At 54.3% G+C, this 14,355-nt stretch overlaps 2 protein-coding genes across 2 annotated transcripts in view; one reads left to right on the forward strand and one right to left on the reverse strand.

Annotated features, from left to right (window-relative positions):
- EPHB4 (EPH receptor B4) overlaps window positions 1-7,733 on the forward strand; it is a 28,056-nt gene extending 20,323 nt beyond the window's left edge. The window contains exons 13-17 of the mRNA XM_010377737.2: window positions 2,287-2,502; window positions 3,306-3,455; window positions 4,629-4,822; window positions 5,004-5,159; window positions 6,706-7,733. Of these exons, the coding sequence (XP_010376039.1) occupies window positions 2,287-2,502; window positions 3,306-3,455; window positions 4,629-4,822; window positions 5,004-5,159; window positions 6,706-6,835 (846 nt within the window). The 3' untranslated portion in view covers window positions 6,836-7,733. The remainder of the gene's footprint in view (window positions 1-2,286; window positions 2,503-3,305; window positions 3,456-4,628; window positions 4,823-5,003; window positions 5,160-6,705) is intronic.
- A 5,031-nt stretch (window positions 7,734-12,764) lies between these two features.
- The window catches only part of ZAN (zonadhesin), a 64,016-nt gene continuing 62,425 nt past the window's right edge, over window positions 12,765-14,355 (reverse strand). Inside the window, exons 45-47 of the mRNA XM_030932772.1 lie at window positions 13,088-13,187; window positions 12,915-12,967; window positions 12,765-12,831 (exon numbers count right to left, since the gene is read on the reverse strand). Coding sequence (XP_030788632.1) covers window positions 12,806-12,831; window positions 12,915-12,967; window positions 13,088-13,187 — 179 coding nt within the window. The 3' untranslated portion in view covers window positions 12,765-12,805. The remainder of the gene's footprint in view (window positions 12,832-12,914; window positions 12,968-13,087; window positions 13,188-14,355) is intronic.

Here is a 14,355-nt window from a genome sequence, read left to right on the forward strand (position 1 = left end):
GGCAACAGAGCGAGACTCCGTCTCAAAAAAAAAAAATACAAAGATCTTTGCTGGGTGCTGGGGAGCAAGAGCGAGAGCTGGGAGAGGCCTGCAGCAGAAGTCTGTTGCCAGCATCCAGGCCGTGGGGTGAAGGGAAGGGTTTGGATTTGGGACATGTCTTGGAAGCATCACCAGCAGAACTTGCCGATGGATTGGAAGTGGCTGGTGAGGGAGAAAAGGAGGTCACAGGAGACTCTGAGGTCTGTACTCTGACCATCTGGCAAATGATGGTGTTGCCATGAATTGAGCGGGGAGTAGGGCAGGTGCAGGTCTGGAGGGGATTCAGAATTCAGTTTTTGGACTCTATGTCCCTGGTTCTATAGGGCTGCAGAGGGTTTCCCGAATCTTTTTGTTTTTTCTTTGAGATGGAGTCTCGCTATCACCCAGGCTGGAGTGCAGTGGCCGGATCTCAGCTCACCGCAAGCTCCGCCTCCCAGGTTCACGCCATTCTCCTGCCTCAGCCTCCCGAATAGCTGGGACTACAGGCGCCCGCCACGTCGCCCGGCTAGTTTTTTGTATTTTTTAGTAGAGACGGGGTTTCACCGTGTTACCCAGGATGGTCTCGATCTCCTGACCTCGTGATCCACCCGTCTCGGCCTCCCAAAGTGCTGGGATTACAGGCTTGAGCCACCGCGCCCGGCCTTGGTCTCCCGAATGTTAGCTGAACCCAGAAAATGGGATTTGTTTACTGTCTGTGACTTGTTGGTTTCCCTGGTAAGAGGGGACTCTTTCAAGGTCAAGGTTGGGCTTCAGACGTTGGTTTCTGCACTCATCAGTGGCCATACTGCAGTTCCTCACTGTTCTCTTGCAAATCCACACACAGCTAGTCCAAGAGGGCTGAACAGTTTTGTGGTTGGATCAGCACCAGTGCATCTCCACCTGTAGACAGGTCGCTCAGGTGACGCATGCCTGTAATCCCAGCACCTTGCGGAAGGCCAAGGTGGGAAGATCGCTCGAGGCCAGGAGTTAGAGACAAGCCTGGGAAACACAGTGAGACCCCCACCTCTACCAAAAAAAAAAAAAAACCCTTTGTTTTAATTAGCCAGGTGCAGTGGTGTGCACCTGTAGTCCCAGCTACTAAGGAGGCTGAGGCAGAAGGATCCTTTAAGCCCAGGAGTTGAAGGCTGTGGTGAACCATGTTCGTGCCACTGCACTCCAACCTGCGGAAAAGAAAGAGACCCTGTCTCCAAAAAACTGAAAAACAGAACAGCATTTGTTGAGTATTTCCTGGGTATAAAGCAGTGTACCAGGTTAAATGGAAGGAAAACTTGAAATAATTTTTCAAATTATAATCTAATTCGGAGAGACTGAATACTTACCATTGAAACAGCAACCATTGTAAGTTAAACAATGTGTTGTGATATTGTTGCAAGAACCAAGAAAACTTGGGAAAAGAAAGGAAGGCTCACCTGGGAGAATTGGGGACTTGCCCTACAGGTGAGTTGTGAGATGCGTCTGGAAGTGACATTATACAGTTTAGGAAGTGGACGGGAGGCTGGATGTGGTGACTCAACACCTGTAATCCCAGTGCTTCGGGAGACCCAGGCGGAAGGATCGCTTCAGGCCAGGAGTTAAAGACCAGCCTGGGCAACATAATGGGAACCTATGTCTACTAAAAATTAAAAAATTATCCAGGCATAATAGCACATGCCTATTGTTCCAGCTACTCAGGAGGCTGAGGCAGGAAGCTTGCCTGAGCCCAGGAGGATGAGGCTGCAGTGAGCTATGACGGCACCACTGCACTCCAGCCTGGGTAACAGAGCAAGAGCCTGTCTCTTGAAAAAGAAAAAAGATGTGGGCCGGGCGCGGTGGCTCACGCCTGTAATCCCAGCACTTTGGGAGGCCGAGGCAGGCGAATCACGAGGTCAGGAGATCAAGACCATCCTGGCTAACACGGTGAAAACCCGTCTCTACTAAAAATACAAAAAATTAGCCAGGCATGGTGGCGGGTGCCTGTAGTCCCAGCTACTCGGGAGGCTGCGGCAGGAGAATGGCGGGAACCCGGGAGGCGCAACTTGTAGTGAGCCAAGATCACGACACCGCACTCTGGCCTGGGCGACAGAGCGAGACTCCGCCTCTAAAAAGAAAAAAGGCATGGCACATGTATACATATGTAACAAACCTGCACGTTGTGTACATGTATCCTAGAACTTAAAACTATAATAATTCAAAAAAAAAAGATGTGGATGGGAGGGGGAATGGTGGGTGGGCTGGCCTCACCAAGCCCCCACCCCATCTGCTCTCCAGCTAAACGACGGACAGTTCACGGTCATCCAGCTCGTGGGCATGCTGCGGGGCATTGCCTCGGGCATGCGGTACCTTGCCGAGATGAGCTACGTCCACCGAGACCTGGCTGCTCGCAACATCCTAGTCAACAGCAACCTGGTCTGCAAAGTGTCTGACTTTGGCCTTTCCCGATTCCTGGAGGAGAACTCTTCCGATCCCACCTACACGAGCTCCCTGGTAACGCTGGGGACCAGGGGTGTGAGCTTCTTAGGGCCAGGTGGGGAGGGCAGGTTGGAAAGGTGGGAGGCTGAGGGTTTGGCAGCCCTGCTCCAGGGAGAGGATACAGGAGCAGGCTGTGGGTGGTGGGGACAGTCAGCTCCGGGAAGCCGAATTCCAGATGTCTAGGAAAATAACAGTTGGATAACCTGGGCAACACAGCAAGACCCTATCTCTACAAAAAAGGTAAAAGATTAGCCAGGTGCAGTGGCATGCACCTGTAGTCCCAGCTATTTGGGAGGTTGAGGCAGGAGGATCGCTTAAGTCCAGGAGTTGGAGGCTGCAGTGAGCTATGAATGTGCCACTGTACTGCAGCCTGGGCAACACAGTAAGACCCTGTCTTGAAAGAACAGTGGCCAGGCACGGTAGCCCATGCCTGTAAATTCATTCAGCACTTTGGGAGGCTGAGGCGGGAGGATCACCTGAGGTCAGGAGTTCGAGACCAGCCTGGTCAACATTGGGAAACCCTGTCGCTACTAAAAATACAAAATTAGCTGACGGAGGCGGGGTGGTGTACGCCTGTAATCCCAGCTACTCAGGAGGCTGAGGTAGAAGAATCACTTGAACCAGGGAGGCGGAGGTTTCAGTGAGCCAAGATCGTGCCACTGCACTCCAACCTGGGCAAACAGCATTGGAGAGTAGGAGGCTTGGGGCCTGAGCTAGGGGAAAAAAGCAGAGTGGGGTTGGGGTCTAGGGGGCAGTGTGCTGGGTCTGGTGAGTCCCTCAGTGAGTCCCCCAGCTCACCTTTTCTCCTCCTTCTTCAGGGAGGAAAGATTCCCATCCGATGGACTGCCCCGGAGGCCATTGCATTCCGGAAGTTCACTTCCGCCAGTGATGCCTGGAGTTACGGGATTGTGATGTGGGAGGTGATGTCATTTGGGGAGCGGCCATACTGGGACATGAGCAATCAGGATGTAAGTGTCCCATGGTCGTACCAAGCTTTTCTTGAGTGTTTTCTCACCTGGGATTTGGGGTGAAGGGTGGGTTCCCAGAAAGTCATCACTGCTGGGTTCTTGAGACCGTGGAGATGACAAAAAGGAGAATTGATCCTTGTATCAAAGAGTTGAGATGCAGGGCCAGGCCTAGTGGCTCAACGCCTGTAATCCCAACGCTATGGGAGGCTGACGAGGGGGGATCACTTGAACTCAGGATTTTGAGACCAGCCTGGGTATCACAGCCGGATCCTATCTCTACAAAAAATTTTTAAAAAGAGTTGAGGACCTGGCGCGGTGTCTCACACCTATAATCACAGCACTTTGGGAGGCCAAGGTGGACAGATCACCTGAGGTCAGGAGTTCAAGACCAGCCTGGCCAACATGGTGAAACCCCGTCTCTAAAAATATACAAAAAATTAGCCGAGCGGCCGGGCGTGGTGGCTCAAGCCTGTAATCCCAGCACTTTGGGAGGCCGAGACGGGCGGATCACTAGGTCAGGAGATCGAGACCATCCTGGCTAACACAGTGAAACTCCGTCTCTACTAAAAAATACAAAAAAAACTAGCCAGGCGAGATGGCGGGCGCCTGTAGTCCCAGCTACTCGGGAGGCTGAGGCAGGAGAATGGCGTAAACCCGGGAGGCGGAGCTTGCAGTGAGCTGAGATCCGGCCACTGCACTCCAGCCTGGGCGACAGCGAGACTCCGTCTCAAAAAAAAAAAAAAAAAAGCCGAGCATGATGGCAGGTGCCTGTAATCCCAGCTACTTGGGAGGCTGAGACAGGAGAATCACTTGAATGCAGAACAGAGGCTGCAGTGAGCTAAGATCACGCCATTGCATTCCAGCCTGGGCAACTGAGGGAGACTCCGTCTTAAAAAATAAATAAAGAGTTGGATACAGCATATTTGGGTCGCAGAAGGATGCAGAGACGGAGGGCAGGGTTGGAAGGTAACATGTCTGTATCATAGCCTAAGAGCTGCTGGGGCCTCCAGCCACAGAGGGCTTCAACTCCGGCTAGGAGGATTCCTGGATCTGTGATTTTTGCGAGGGCTGTGGCTGCTATGCTACCATCTGCCAAGCTATCATTTCCTGGGCCTGTTACCATCTTTGCTTTTCCTGGACAGCCTTACCCAGAGCTGCTTCCCCTCTTTCCAGGTGATCAATGCCATTGAACAGGACTACCGGCTGCCCCCGCCCCCAGACTGTCCCACGTCCCTCCACCAGCTCATGCTGGACTGTTGGCAGAAAGACCGGAATGCCCGGCCCCGCTTCCCTCAGGTGGTTAGCGCCCTGGACAAGATGATCCGGAACCCTGCCAGCCTCAAAATCGTGGCCCGGGAGAATGGCGGGTGAGGACTGCAGAGAATGGGCCCTCCTTCCTGCTCTCTCTGCCCCCACTCCTTGCCCAGAAGTGTCTGTTCATTGATGTTAGGTGGAGGGGTCTCTGTCCGCCTCTCCAAGGCTGGGCTCCACCTCCTCGCCCGGACCCGGGCCTGGTACTCAGCATTCCTCCCCATCCTTGCCCCCCAGGGCCTCACATCCTCTCCTGGACCAGCGGCAGCCTCACTACTCAGCTTTTGGCTCTGTGGGCGAGTGGCTTCGGGCCATCAAGATGGGAAGATACGAAGAAAGTTTTGCAGCCGCTGGCTTTGGCTCCTTTGAGCTGGTCAGCCAGATCTCTGCCGAGTAAGTAGTGGCAGGAGCTGGAGTGGGGCGGGGAGAGCAAGGCAGCTGGAGTCAGGCCCATGGGGTCTGCAGGGGCTTTTGGGGTCAGCTTCGGGTGCCAACGCTGTCTTCTCGCACCGTGTTCATGCCATGCCTAGAAGGGCCCCGGAGGAGCAGTAACAGCCCCATGTAGCCAAGGACCCAAGGACTCTTCAGGGCCAGCCTGCCCGCCTCACCTCCTCCTGCCATCACGGCCCTGGGCCATCGCATTTCCGCCTCTATCTTTGTGCATCTATCTGCATTCCAGGCCCGGCTCTCACAGTAACAGCGTGTCAGCTCGGGTTCTCTTTTTCCACCCATAAAAGGAGAAGATTGGGCTAGGTTTTGGAGATCCTCTTCAGCTTTTATGTGAAATGGTTTTATGATTCCTCACATCCCAAAGGCTGCATATCCCCACTTGGCCTTTGTCTGCTGCTGCCCCTTTCCGCTTTCCCGTTTCTCTCCCAAGATCTCTCACCCCAGGTTGAATAACAGAAATAGAAGGAATATAAAAATCTGAAGGCCGGGCACGGTGGTTCATGCCTGTAATCCCAGCACTTTGGGAGGCCGAGGCGGGTGGATAACTTGAGGTCAGGAGTTCGAGACCATTGTGCACAACTTGGTGAAACCTTATCTCTACTAAAAATACAAATATTAGCTGGGCATGGTGGTGCGTGTCTGTAATACCGGCTACTCAGGAGGCTGAGGCAGGAGAATCGCTTGAACCCAGGAGGTGGAGATTGCAGCGAGCCAAGATTGTGCCATCGCACTCCAGCCTGGACAACAGAGTGAAACTCCATCTCAAAAAAAAAAAAAAAAAAAAAAAGAAGGCCGGGTGGTGGCTCATGCCTGTAATCCTAGCAATTTGGGAGGTGGACCGATTGCTTTAGCCCAGGAGTTTGAGAGCAGCCGGGCCAACATAGCAAAACCCCATCTCTACAAAACAAAAACAAAAAACAGCCGGGCATGGTGGTGCGTGCCTGTGGTCTCAGCTACTCAGGAGGCTAGAGCCAGAGGGTCCCAGGCCAGTCTGCCCCTGCCCCATGGGGCCTGGGCACATCCCTCCCTAATTCTTCCCATCCTCTCTCTGACCCAGAGGGCCTCCTCTCCCTTTTTTCCCCTTATCTCAGCCTCCAGCCATCAGCAACCTCCTCTTCCTCTCCACCCAGCTCTTCCTCTCCCACTTCGGCCTTTTCTTTCTCACGTCTCCATTTCCCTCTGTGGCAATCTGTGCAGCCTCTTCCCCCAGTGTCAGTTTGCGGGACTTTCTCTCTTTTCCTTCCTTCCCTGGTACCCAAGCCAAAGCCCCCCGCCTCTGGCCTCCAGCCCCACCCCCTGCTGCCGCTGCACAGAAGGATTGCTGCCTGGCTCCTAAAACTGCCCTGCAACTGTTGACATCGGTTCTCCCTCTCCCGCTGGCTTTTTTGATTGGCTTACAATCCTGAGGCTAGGACCAGCTCAGTAGCCAAGCGAAGAGAGCGGCCCCAGGGACCCTAGGGTCTCACCGAGCTCTCCTTTCCTTCTACAGGGACCTGCTCCGAATCGGAGTCACTCTGGCGGGACACCAGAAGAAAATCTTGGCCAGTGTCCAGCACATGAAGTCCCAGGCCAAGCCAGGAGCCCCGGGTGGGACCGGAGGACCGACCCCGCAGTACTGACCTGCAGGAACTGCCCACCCCAGGGACACGGCCTCCCCATCTTTCTGGGGCAGAGTGGGGACTCACAGAGGCCCCCAACCCTGAGCCCCGCTGGATTGCACTTTGAACCCGTGGGGTGGGGAGTTGGCAATTTGGAGAGACAGGATTTGGGGGTTCTGCCATAATAGGAGGGGGAAATCACCCCCCCCAGCCCTCTCGAAGAACTCCAGACCAAGGGTGAGGGCACCTTTCCCTCGGGACTGGGTGTGACCAGAGGGAAAGGAAGCGCCCATCCTCTCCCGGCCTCCCCAGGTGACCCCCCCTCACCTTGACGGGTGCCTTCCCGCAGACCAAAGAGAGTGTGACTCCCTTGCCAGCTCCGGAGAGGGGGGCTGCCCAGGGGGCAAGAAGGGGTGTCAGGGCCCAGTGACAAAACCATTGGGGTTTGTAGTCCCAACTTGCTGCTGTCACCACCAAACTCAATCATTTTTTCCCTTGTAAATGCCTCTCCCCTAGCTGCTGCCTTCATATTGAAGGTTTTTGAGTTTTGTTTCTGGACTTAATTTTTCTCCCCGTTCCCTTCTTGTTTTTTCGTTTCGTTTTTCTACCGTCCTTGTCACAGCTCTGTGTTGGAGGGAACCTGTGTTTCACTACGGCCTCCTTTGCCCAAGTTGAAACAGGGATCCATCATCGTGTCTGTTTCCAGAACAGTGCCTTGGTCATGCCGCCTCCCGGGATCCCGCCTGGGACCCCCAAGCTGTGTCCCATGAAGGGGTGCGGGGTGAGGTAGTGAAAGGGGCGGTAGGTGGTGGTGGAACCCAGAAACGGACGCCGGTGCTTGGAGGGGTTCTTAAATTATATTTAAAAATAACTTTTTGTATAAATAAAAGAAAATGGGACGTGTCCCAGCTCCGGGGGTGATGGACTACATTTCTAAGGAGAGTGGGGCTGGGTAGGGAGGGCTTTGTGACTGACCGAGAGGGGTCAGAGGTCTGGAGGCTGCAGGGCTGTAGGGGCTGGAACTTGGTTATGAGCCCCAGGGTGTGTTTGAGGTGGTGGGGCAAGATGAATCATTCGGCAGCTGCTTCTAACAGCTCCAGCTGGCTCTGCCAAGAGCCTGGGGCACCTCCGGGGTGGGGCTGTCCCCTCCCTCCCCTGTGCTGGTTCCTCTGTCCTGGCCAGGGGCTGCTGCGAGAAGGAAGGAGGGAAGGCCTTGAGCTCCCACCCCTGCTCCACAGCCCCTGGAGAGGGAGGAGGGGGCAGGAGCTGGAGCAGGGGGTCCTGTTGGATGAAGGAGACAGATGGGGGCCAGATGCTGACAGCTGGGGTAGATTTTGAGGCAATGCGGGGAGAGTGTCTGCATTGGCTGTGGGGGAAGGGAAGAAGGGACCCCCCACATGTGTACACAGGCACTTGCTCGGGTGGCTGGGCCAAGGACAATTCTCCCATTCAAGATGCTGCCCGGGCAGGTTCTCCCAGCCTCTTGGAAACGGGAGGGGGAACCTCCTGTCTTCCCCCAACTTCCCCCTCCAAAGGCCCGGCTCTCTTTCTTGCCATTTTCTGTGTCCTTTTCTCCAGGGATCTTTCTGGCCTCCCTCCCCCTGGACACCTGCAGGGGCAGGTCTTGACAAGGACCAGCCTGGCTTAACCTGGTCCATTTCTTTTTCTGTTTTTTCGCTTTTTTGTTTGTTTTTGAGACAGGGTCTCGCTCTGTCGCTCAGGCTGGAGTGCAGTGGAATGATCATAGTTCACTATAACCTTCAACTCCTGGGCTCAAGGGATCCTCCCATCTCACCCTTCTGAGTAACTGGGAATCCTCCAGGCACACGCTACCACGCCCAGTTTTAAATTTTTTTGTAGAGATGGGCCGGCGGGGTGGGTCTCACAATGTTGTCCAGGCTGATCTCAAACTCCTGGCTTCAAGTGATCCTCCCCTCTCAGCTTCCCAAGGCGCTGGGATTATAGGCGCGAACCTCCGCGCCCAACCTGCCTTTTCCATTTCTGCACTTGAGTCGCCCCCTGTTGACGTGTTTGGGTCAGTGCTGGACCCCAAATCAGTTTGAGCCCTTCCCGGTCCAGGGAGGCTTGTCCTCAGTTTCCCACCTCTACAACCGTCTTCTGGAGTTCCTCAGGCTCTTGAGTCCTCTGTCCCCTCTTCCCTTGGTGGCACATCATCCATGTTTTGTACCCCCAAGGAGGTGTGGGAGGGACTCGGGTCCATCCAGAGGATGTTGCCCAGGCCCACCCTCTTCCCCTGCCAACCAGACATCCAGGCTAGATCAGGTATCCTAGAGAGCTGGTAGCTGGAGAAAGGTTAATGGGTATTGCAGAGGCACAGCAGAGAGGCCAAGAGTGAAGACCCGGTGTGGGGAGCTGGGATCAGAGTAGGGGGCTGCAGAAGCCCCCTGAGGTCCAGCCCAACAGCTCCAGGCTGCCCTGAGCCTTCCTGCCACATCCAGCTCCCCAGCGTGAATGCTCTTCCAGCTAGGGAAAGGGAGAGTCTCGCTGGGCAGGACCCTTCCTTCCCAGGGTCCTCTCCTTACCCATGTTGGGTCTTGCTTCCTTCCATGAAGGCCTCAGGGCGTGTCATCCCAGAGGATGAGCGCAGAGTATAATACATTTCTAGAACTCAATCCTCCCTGGTTGGTTGGTTGTTTCTTTAGAGACAGGGTTCTGTTCTGTTGCCCAGGCTGGAGTGCAGTGGTGCAATCATAGCTCACTGCAGCTTGGAACTCCTGGGCTCAGACAGTCCTCCCGCCTCAGTCACCCAATAATTTCTTACATTTTTGTAGAGACAGGGACTCACTGTGTTGCTCAAGCTGGTCTCCAACTCCTGACCTCAACCAACTCTCCCTCCTCAGCCTCCCAAAGCACTGGGAATACAGGTGTGAGCCACCACACCCAGCCTGTCCTCCCTGTTTTGACATCCCCAAACCCAAATCCCCTTTGGGGTCCTACGACCCGATCCTCCACCAACCCAATTGTCAGTGTTTTTTTGTTTTTTGTTTTTTTTGAGATGGAGTCTTGCTCTGTTGCCCAGGCTGGAGTGCAGTGGTGCGATCTTGGCTCACTGCAAGCTCTGCCTCCCGGGTTCACGCCATTCTCCTGCCTCAGCCTCCTGAGTAGCTGGGACTACAGGCACCTGCCACCACACCCGCCTAATTTTTTTTGTATTTTTTAGTAGAGATGTGGCTTCACTGTGTTGGCCAGGATGGTCTCGATCTCCTGACCTCGTGATCTGCCGGCCTCGGCCTCCCAAAGTGCTGGGATTACAGGCGTGAGCCACCGTTCCTGGCCTTTTTTTTTTTTTTTTAAGACAGTCTCACTCTGGTGCCTAGGCTAGAGTGCCGTGGTGCAATCTCGACAGGCTGGTTTCCAACTATTGACTTCAAAAGATCCGCCTGCCTTAGCCTCCCAAAGTGCTGGGATTACAGGTGTGAGCCACTGCACCCAGCAAGCCTTCCTTTCCTTCTTAGAGCCCAAGCAAAAATCCCAGTCCCCACTCCCAAGCAAGGACCTGCCTGATAGGAGGCAGGAGTCCCCAGGAAGGGGGTGGGACGTTTGCACCTTCGCCTCAGGCTGGGGTGAGTGGGTCACTCCTACTAGGATAGAGGTCAGAATTCTTCAGCAGCCCAGACCCCAGACCCCAGACCCCGCCCTCAGTAACCCCCAGCCCCTTTTGGGAAATGGAGGAATGCTGAGGGTGGGGGCCTCCCCAGAGGGTCACAGGCTGATTTGCTTTTTGGAAAAAACCCACTTTTTTTAGCCAAGGCATGGTGACATGCGCCTGTAGTCCTGGCTACTTGAGAGGCTGAGGCTTGAGCCCAGAGTTCAAGCTCCCATCTGAGCCTCCCGAGTAGCACATCACCACGCCCAGCTGATTTTTTATTCTTTGTGGAGACGGCGGGGGGGGGGCCTCATAATATTGCCCAGGTTGATCTCAAACTCCTGGCCTCAAGCAGTCCTCCCCTCTCAGCCTCCCAAGGCGCTGGGATTACAGGCGTGAGCCACCACGCCCGACCTGCTTTTTCCATTTCTGCCTCTCCGTCGCCCCCTGTTGTCGTGTTTGTGTCAGTGCTGGACCCCAAATCACAGCTTGGGCCCTTTCCAGCCCGGGGCGTCTTGTCCTCAATTTCTCACCTCTACTGCCCTCTTCTGGAGTCCCTCGGGCTCTTGAGTCCTCTGTCCCATCTTCCCTTGGTGACACATCACCCATGTTTTGTACCCCCGAGGAGGTGTGGGAGGGACTTAGGGGATGAACTATGATTGCACCACTGCACTCTAGCCTGGGTAACAGGAAGCACCTGTCTCTACAAAAGGAAGGAAGGGAGGAAGGAAGGGAGGGAGGGAGGGGAGAGAGAAAGAGAGAGAGAGGGAGGGAGGGAGGGAGGGAAGAAGGAAGGGAGGCAGGCAGGGAGAGAGGGAAGGAGGGAGGAAGGAAGGAAGGAAAGAAGGAAGGAAATGAGGGAGGAAGAGAGCAAGAAAAGGAAGGGAAGGAGGGAGGGAAGGATGGAGGAAGGAAGGAAAGAAGAAAGGAAAGGAGGGAGGGAGGAAAGGCAGGCAGGCCACATTTGGCTGGGCAAGGTGGCTCACCTGTATTCCTAGTACTTTGGGAGGTGGAGGCAGGCTGAGCTCTTTGAGCCCAGGAGTTCAAGACCAGCCTGGGCAAAATAGTGAGACCCTCTCTCTTCCAAAAAACATCAAAATTAGCCAGGCGTAGTGGTGCATACCTGTAGTACCAGCTACTCAGGAGGCTGAGATGGGAGGATCATTTGAGCCCCGGGGGTCAAGGCTGCAGTGAGCTATGACTGCACCACTGCACTCTAGCCTGGGCAACAGAGTGAGACCTTGTCTCCAAAAAAAAAAGAAAGAAAGAAAGAAAAAAGAAAAAGCCACATTCCCCAACCTTAGTCTGTATTTGACATGTAAAATTTCTCAGAATCACCTTGGTGGGGAGCCAGACGCCATATCCTCTAAGCACTCAGATTCCTGGGGTGAAGTCTTCTCCTAAATCAGAAGCCAAGGGTCTGGGGCTGCATCCCACCCTCTGTTCCCCTGCCTGCCCTGTTCCTTCTGCCTTCCCTGCTCCTTCTGTCTCCCCCAGTGATGTCAGCCTTGCCGGGACCAAATGGGCCACCCCCATGTGGTTTTCTCTAAGGGACAACAACCCCACCTCAAACCTAAGTTCCTCTCCCCTCTAGACATTTTGCACAGAACCCAGCCCTACCTAGTCCTCCACGTGCCTCTCTCCCTCATTTTCCTCCCTCTAAGACCCAACTTCCTCCACCATAATCATGTGGACATTCACGTCTCAAAAATACATAATTTTGGGCCAGGCACAGTGGCTCACGCCAGTAATCCCAGCACTTTGGGAGCCCGAGTTAGGCGGATCACTTGAGGTCAGGAGTTCGAGACCAGCTTGGCCAACATGGCAAAACCTCATTTCTACTAAAAATACAAAAATTAGCCAGGCAAGGTGGTGCATACTTGTAATCCCATCTACTTAGGAGGCTGAGGCAGGAGAATTGCTTGAACCCAGGAGGCAGAGGTTGCAGTGAACAGAGATCACACCACTGTATTCCAGCCTGGGAGACAGAGCGAGACCCTGTCTCAACAAAAAACCAAGACAAAAATAAATAATTTTGGCCAGGTGCCGTGGCTCATGCCTGTAACTGCAGTGTCCTGGAAGGCCAAGGCGGGAGGATTGCTGGACGCCAGGAGTTTGAGATCAGCCTGGGCAACGTAGTGAGACTCTCTCCCCTATCTCTACAAAAACAACAATGTTAAAATTTAACCCTCATGGTGACGCATGCCTGCAGTCCCAGCTACCTGGGAGGCTGAGGCAGGAGGCCCAGGAGGTTGAGGCTGTAGTGAGCTCTGATCATGCCACTGCACTCCAGCCTGGATGATAGAGCAAAACCCTGTCTCAAATAAATAAATACGTATATTTATTTAATCTTCTTGTTTGAAGACAATTCAAAACTGAGCAACTTAACCGGCACAGTCCAGAACAATATCTGAGGAGAAAGCAAGAAAACCATGTATGAGAGGAGACTCAACTCTAGGCCCTAAGGTTCCGGGCTGTGGGGTCGGTTCTCACCTGTGTCCACCAGCCTGGCCAGTCTGTCTCCCTCCTGGCCCTGCATTTTCTCTCTAGAAGGCATGGGGGAATAGACATGGGTCCCCGAGTGGCCCTTTATGGGCCCAGCCGCTCCCCCGTTTGCACTCCCCAATTTGCACACCCCACCCACCCTTCCTCTTCCCAGGACTCACCTCTTCCTCCTCATTCTATAAATGCACTCTCTGGTCACGGCCAGTACTACAACCACCACAGGCACCAGCAGTCCCAGTAGGACGGCCACCGGGTCAGATGCTTCCAGGTGTGGGGAAGAGACATTAGGTCGAACGTGAGACGGGAAGGGTGGGGACTCATGGGCACTCCCTTTTGGGGACTGCGTGCTACCCCAGGGGACCTCATCTCTCTAAATCTCTAGGTATGTCTGCTTCTCCCTCCAGGAGGTTCTCACCTCCAGGGACTCCAAGGTCTTAGCGCCCCCACCCCAACCCCCACAATGTTTTCTGTTTCCCATAAGCCTTTTTAGACAGGGTCTGGCTCTGTTGCCCAGGCTGGAGTGCAGTAGCCGGATCATAGCTTTCTGCAGCCTTGAACTCCTGGGCTCAAGCGATCCTCCCGCCTCAGCCTCCTTTCCAAGTAGCTGGGACTACAGGCACATGCCACCACACTCAGTTAATTTTCGTGATTTTTTGTAGAGATGGGGTCTTGCTATGTTACCAGGCTGGTCTTGAACTCCTGGGCTCAAGCTATCCTCCTGCCTCAGCCTCCCAAAGTCCTGGAATTACAGGCATGAACCACCATGCCTGCCCTCCCTTAAGCCTATAGAGGGGGTAGCTGTTCCTCATAGGTGCCCTAGAGTCCAGGTGTCATCTCAGCCAGCATTTCTCAAAGAGTAGCCCTGGAGTCACTTCCATAGTTTCCTGGGCCCTTGTTGAAAATGCAGATTCTGACTGGGTGCGGTGGCTCATGCCTGTAATCCCAGCACTTTGGGAGGCTGAGGTGGGAGGATCACCTGGGGTCAGGAGTTCGAGACCAGCCTGGCCAAAATGGCGAAACCCTGTCTCTACCAAAAATACAAAATTAGCCAGGCGTGGTGGCCAGCACCTGTAATCCCAGCTACTCAGGAGGCTGAGACAGGCGAAGCACTTGAAGCTGGGAGGAGGAGGTTGCAATGAGCGGAGATCATGCCACTGCACTCCAACCTGGGCAACAGAGCAAGACTCTGTCTTAAAAAAAAAAAAAGATTCCTGGGCCCACTCCAGACCTACTGGATCTGATCTTTCGGGGTGTGTTCTGGAATACACATGTTCACAAGTTACCCCCTCTTCAATCTTAGACAAGATAAAGCTGAAAAACCGCTGGCCCAGAGGCTCATGGGAATTGTAGTTTGGGATGGGGAAGGACAGTGGAAGGTGCTGGAGAGGCACCGATGGACACAGGAGGAGGAAGCAGCAGGGGTGAGAGA

The sequence above is a fragment of the Rhinopithecus roxellana genome, chromosome 6 (genome assembly GCF_007565055.1).
Source record: "Rhinopithecus roxellana isolate Shanxi Qingling chromosome 6, ASM756505v1, whole genome shotgun sequence".
Taxonomy (NCBI): Eukaryota; Metazoa; Chordata; class Mammalia; order Primates; family Cercopithecidae; genus Rhinopithecus; species Rhinopithecus roxellana.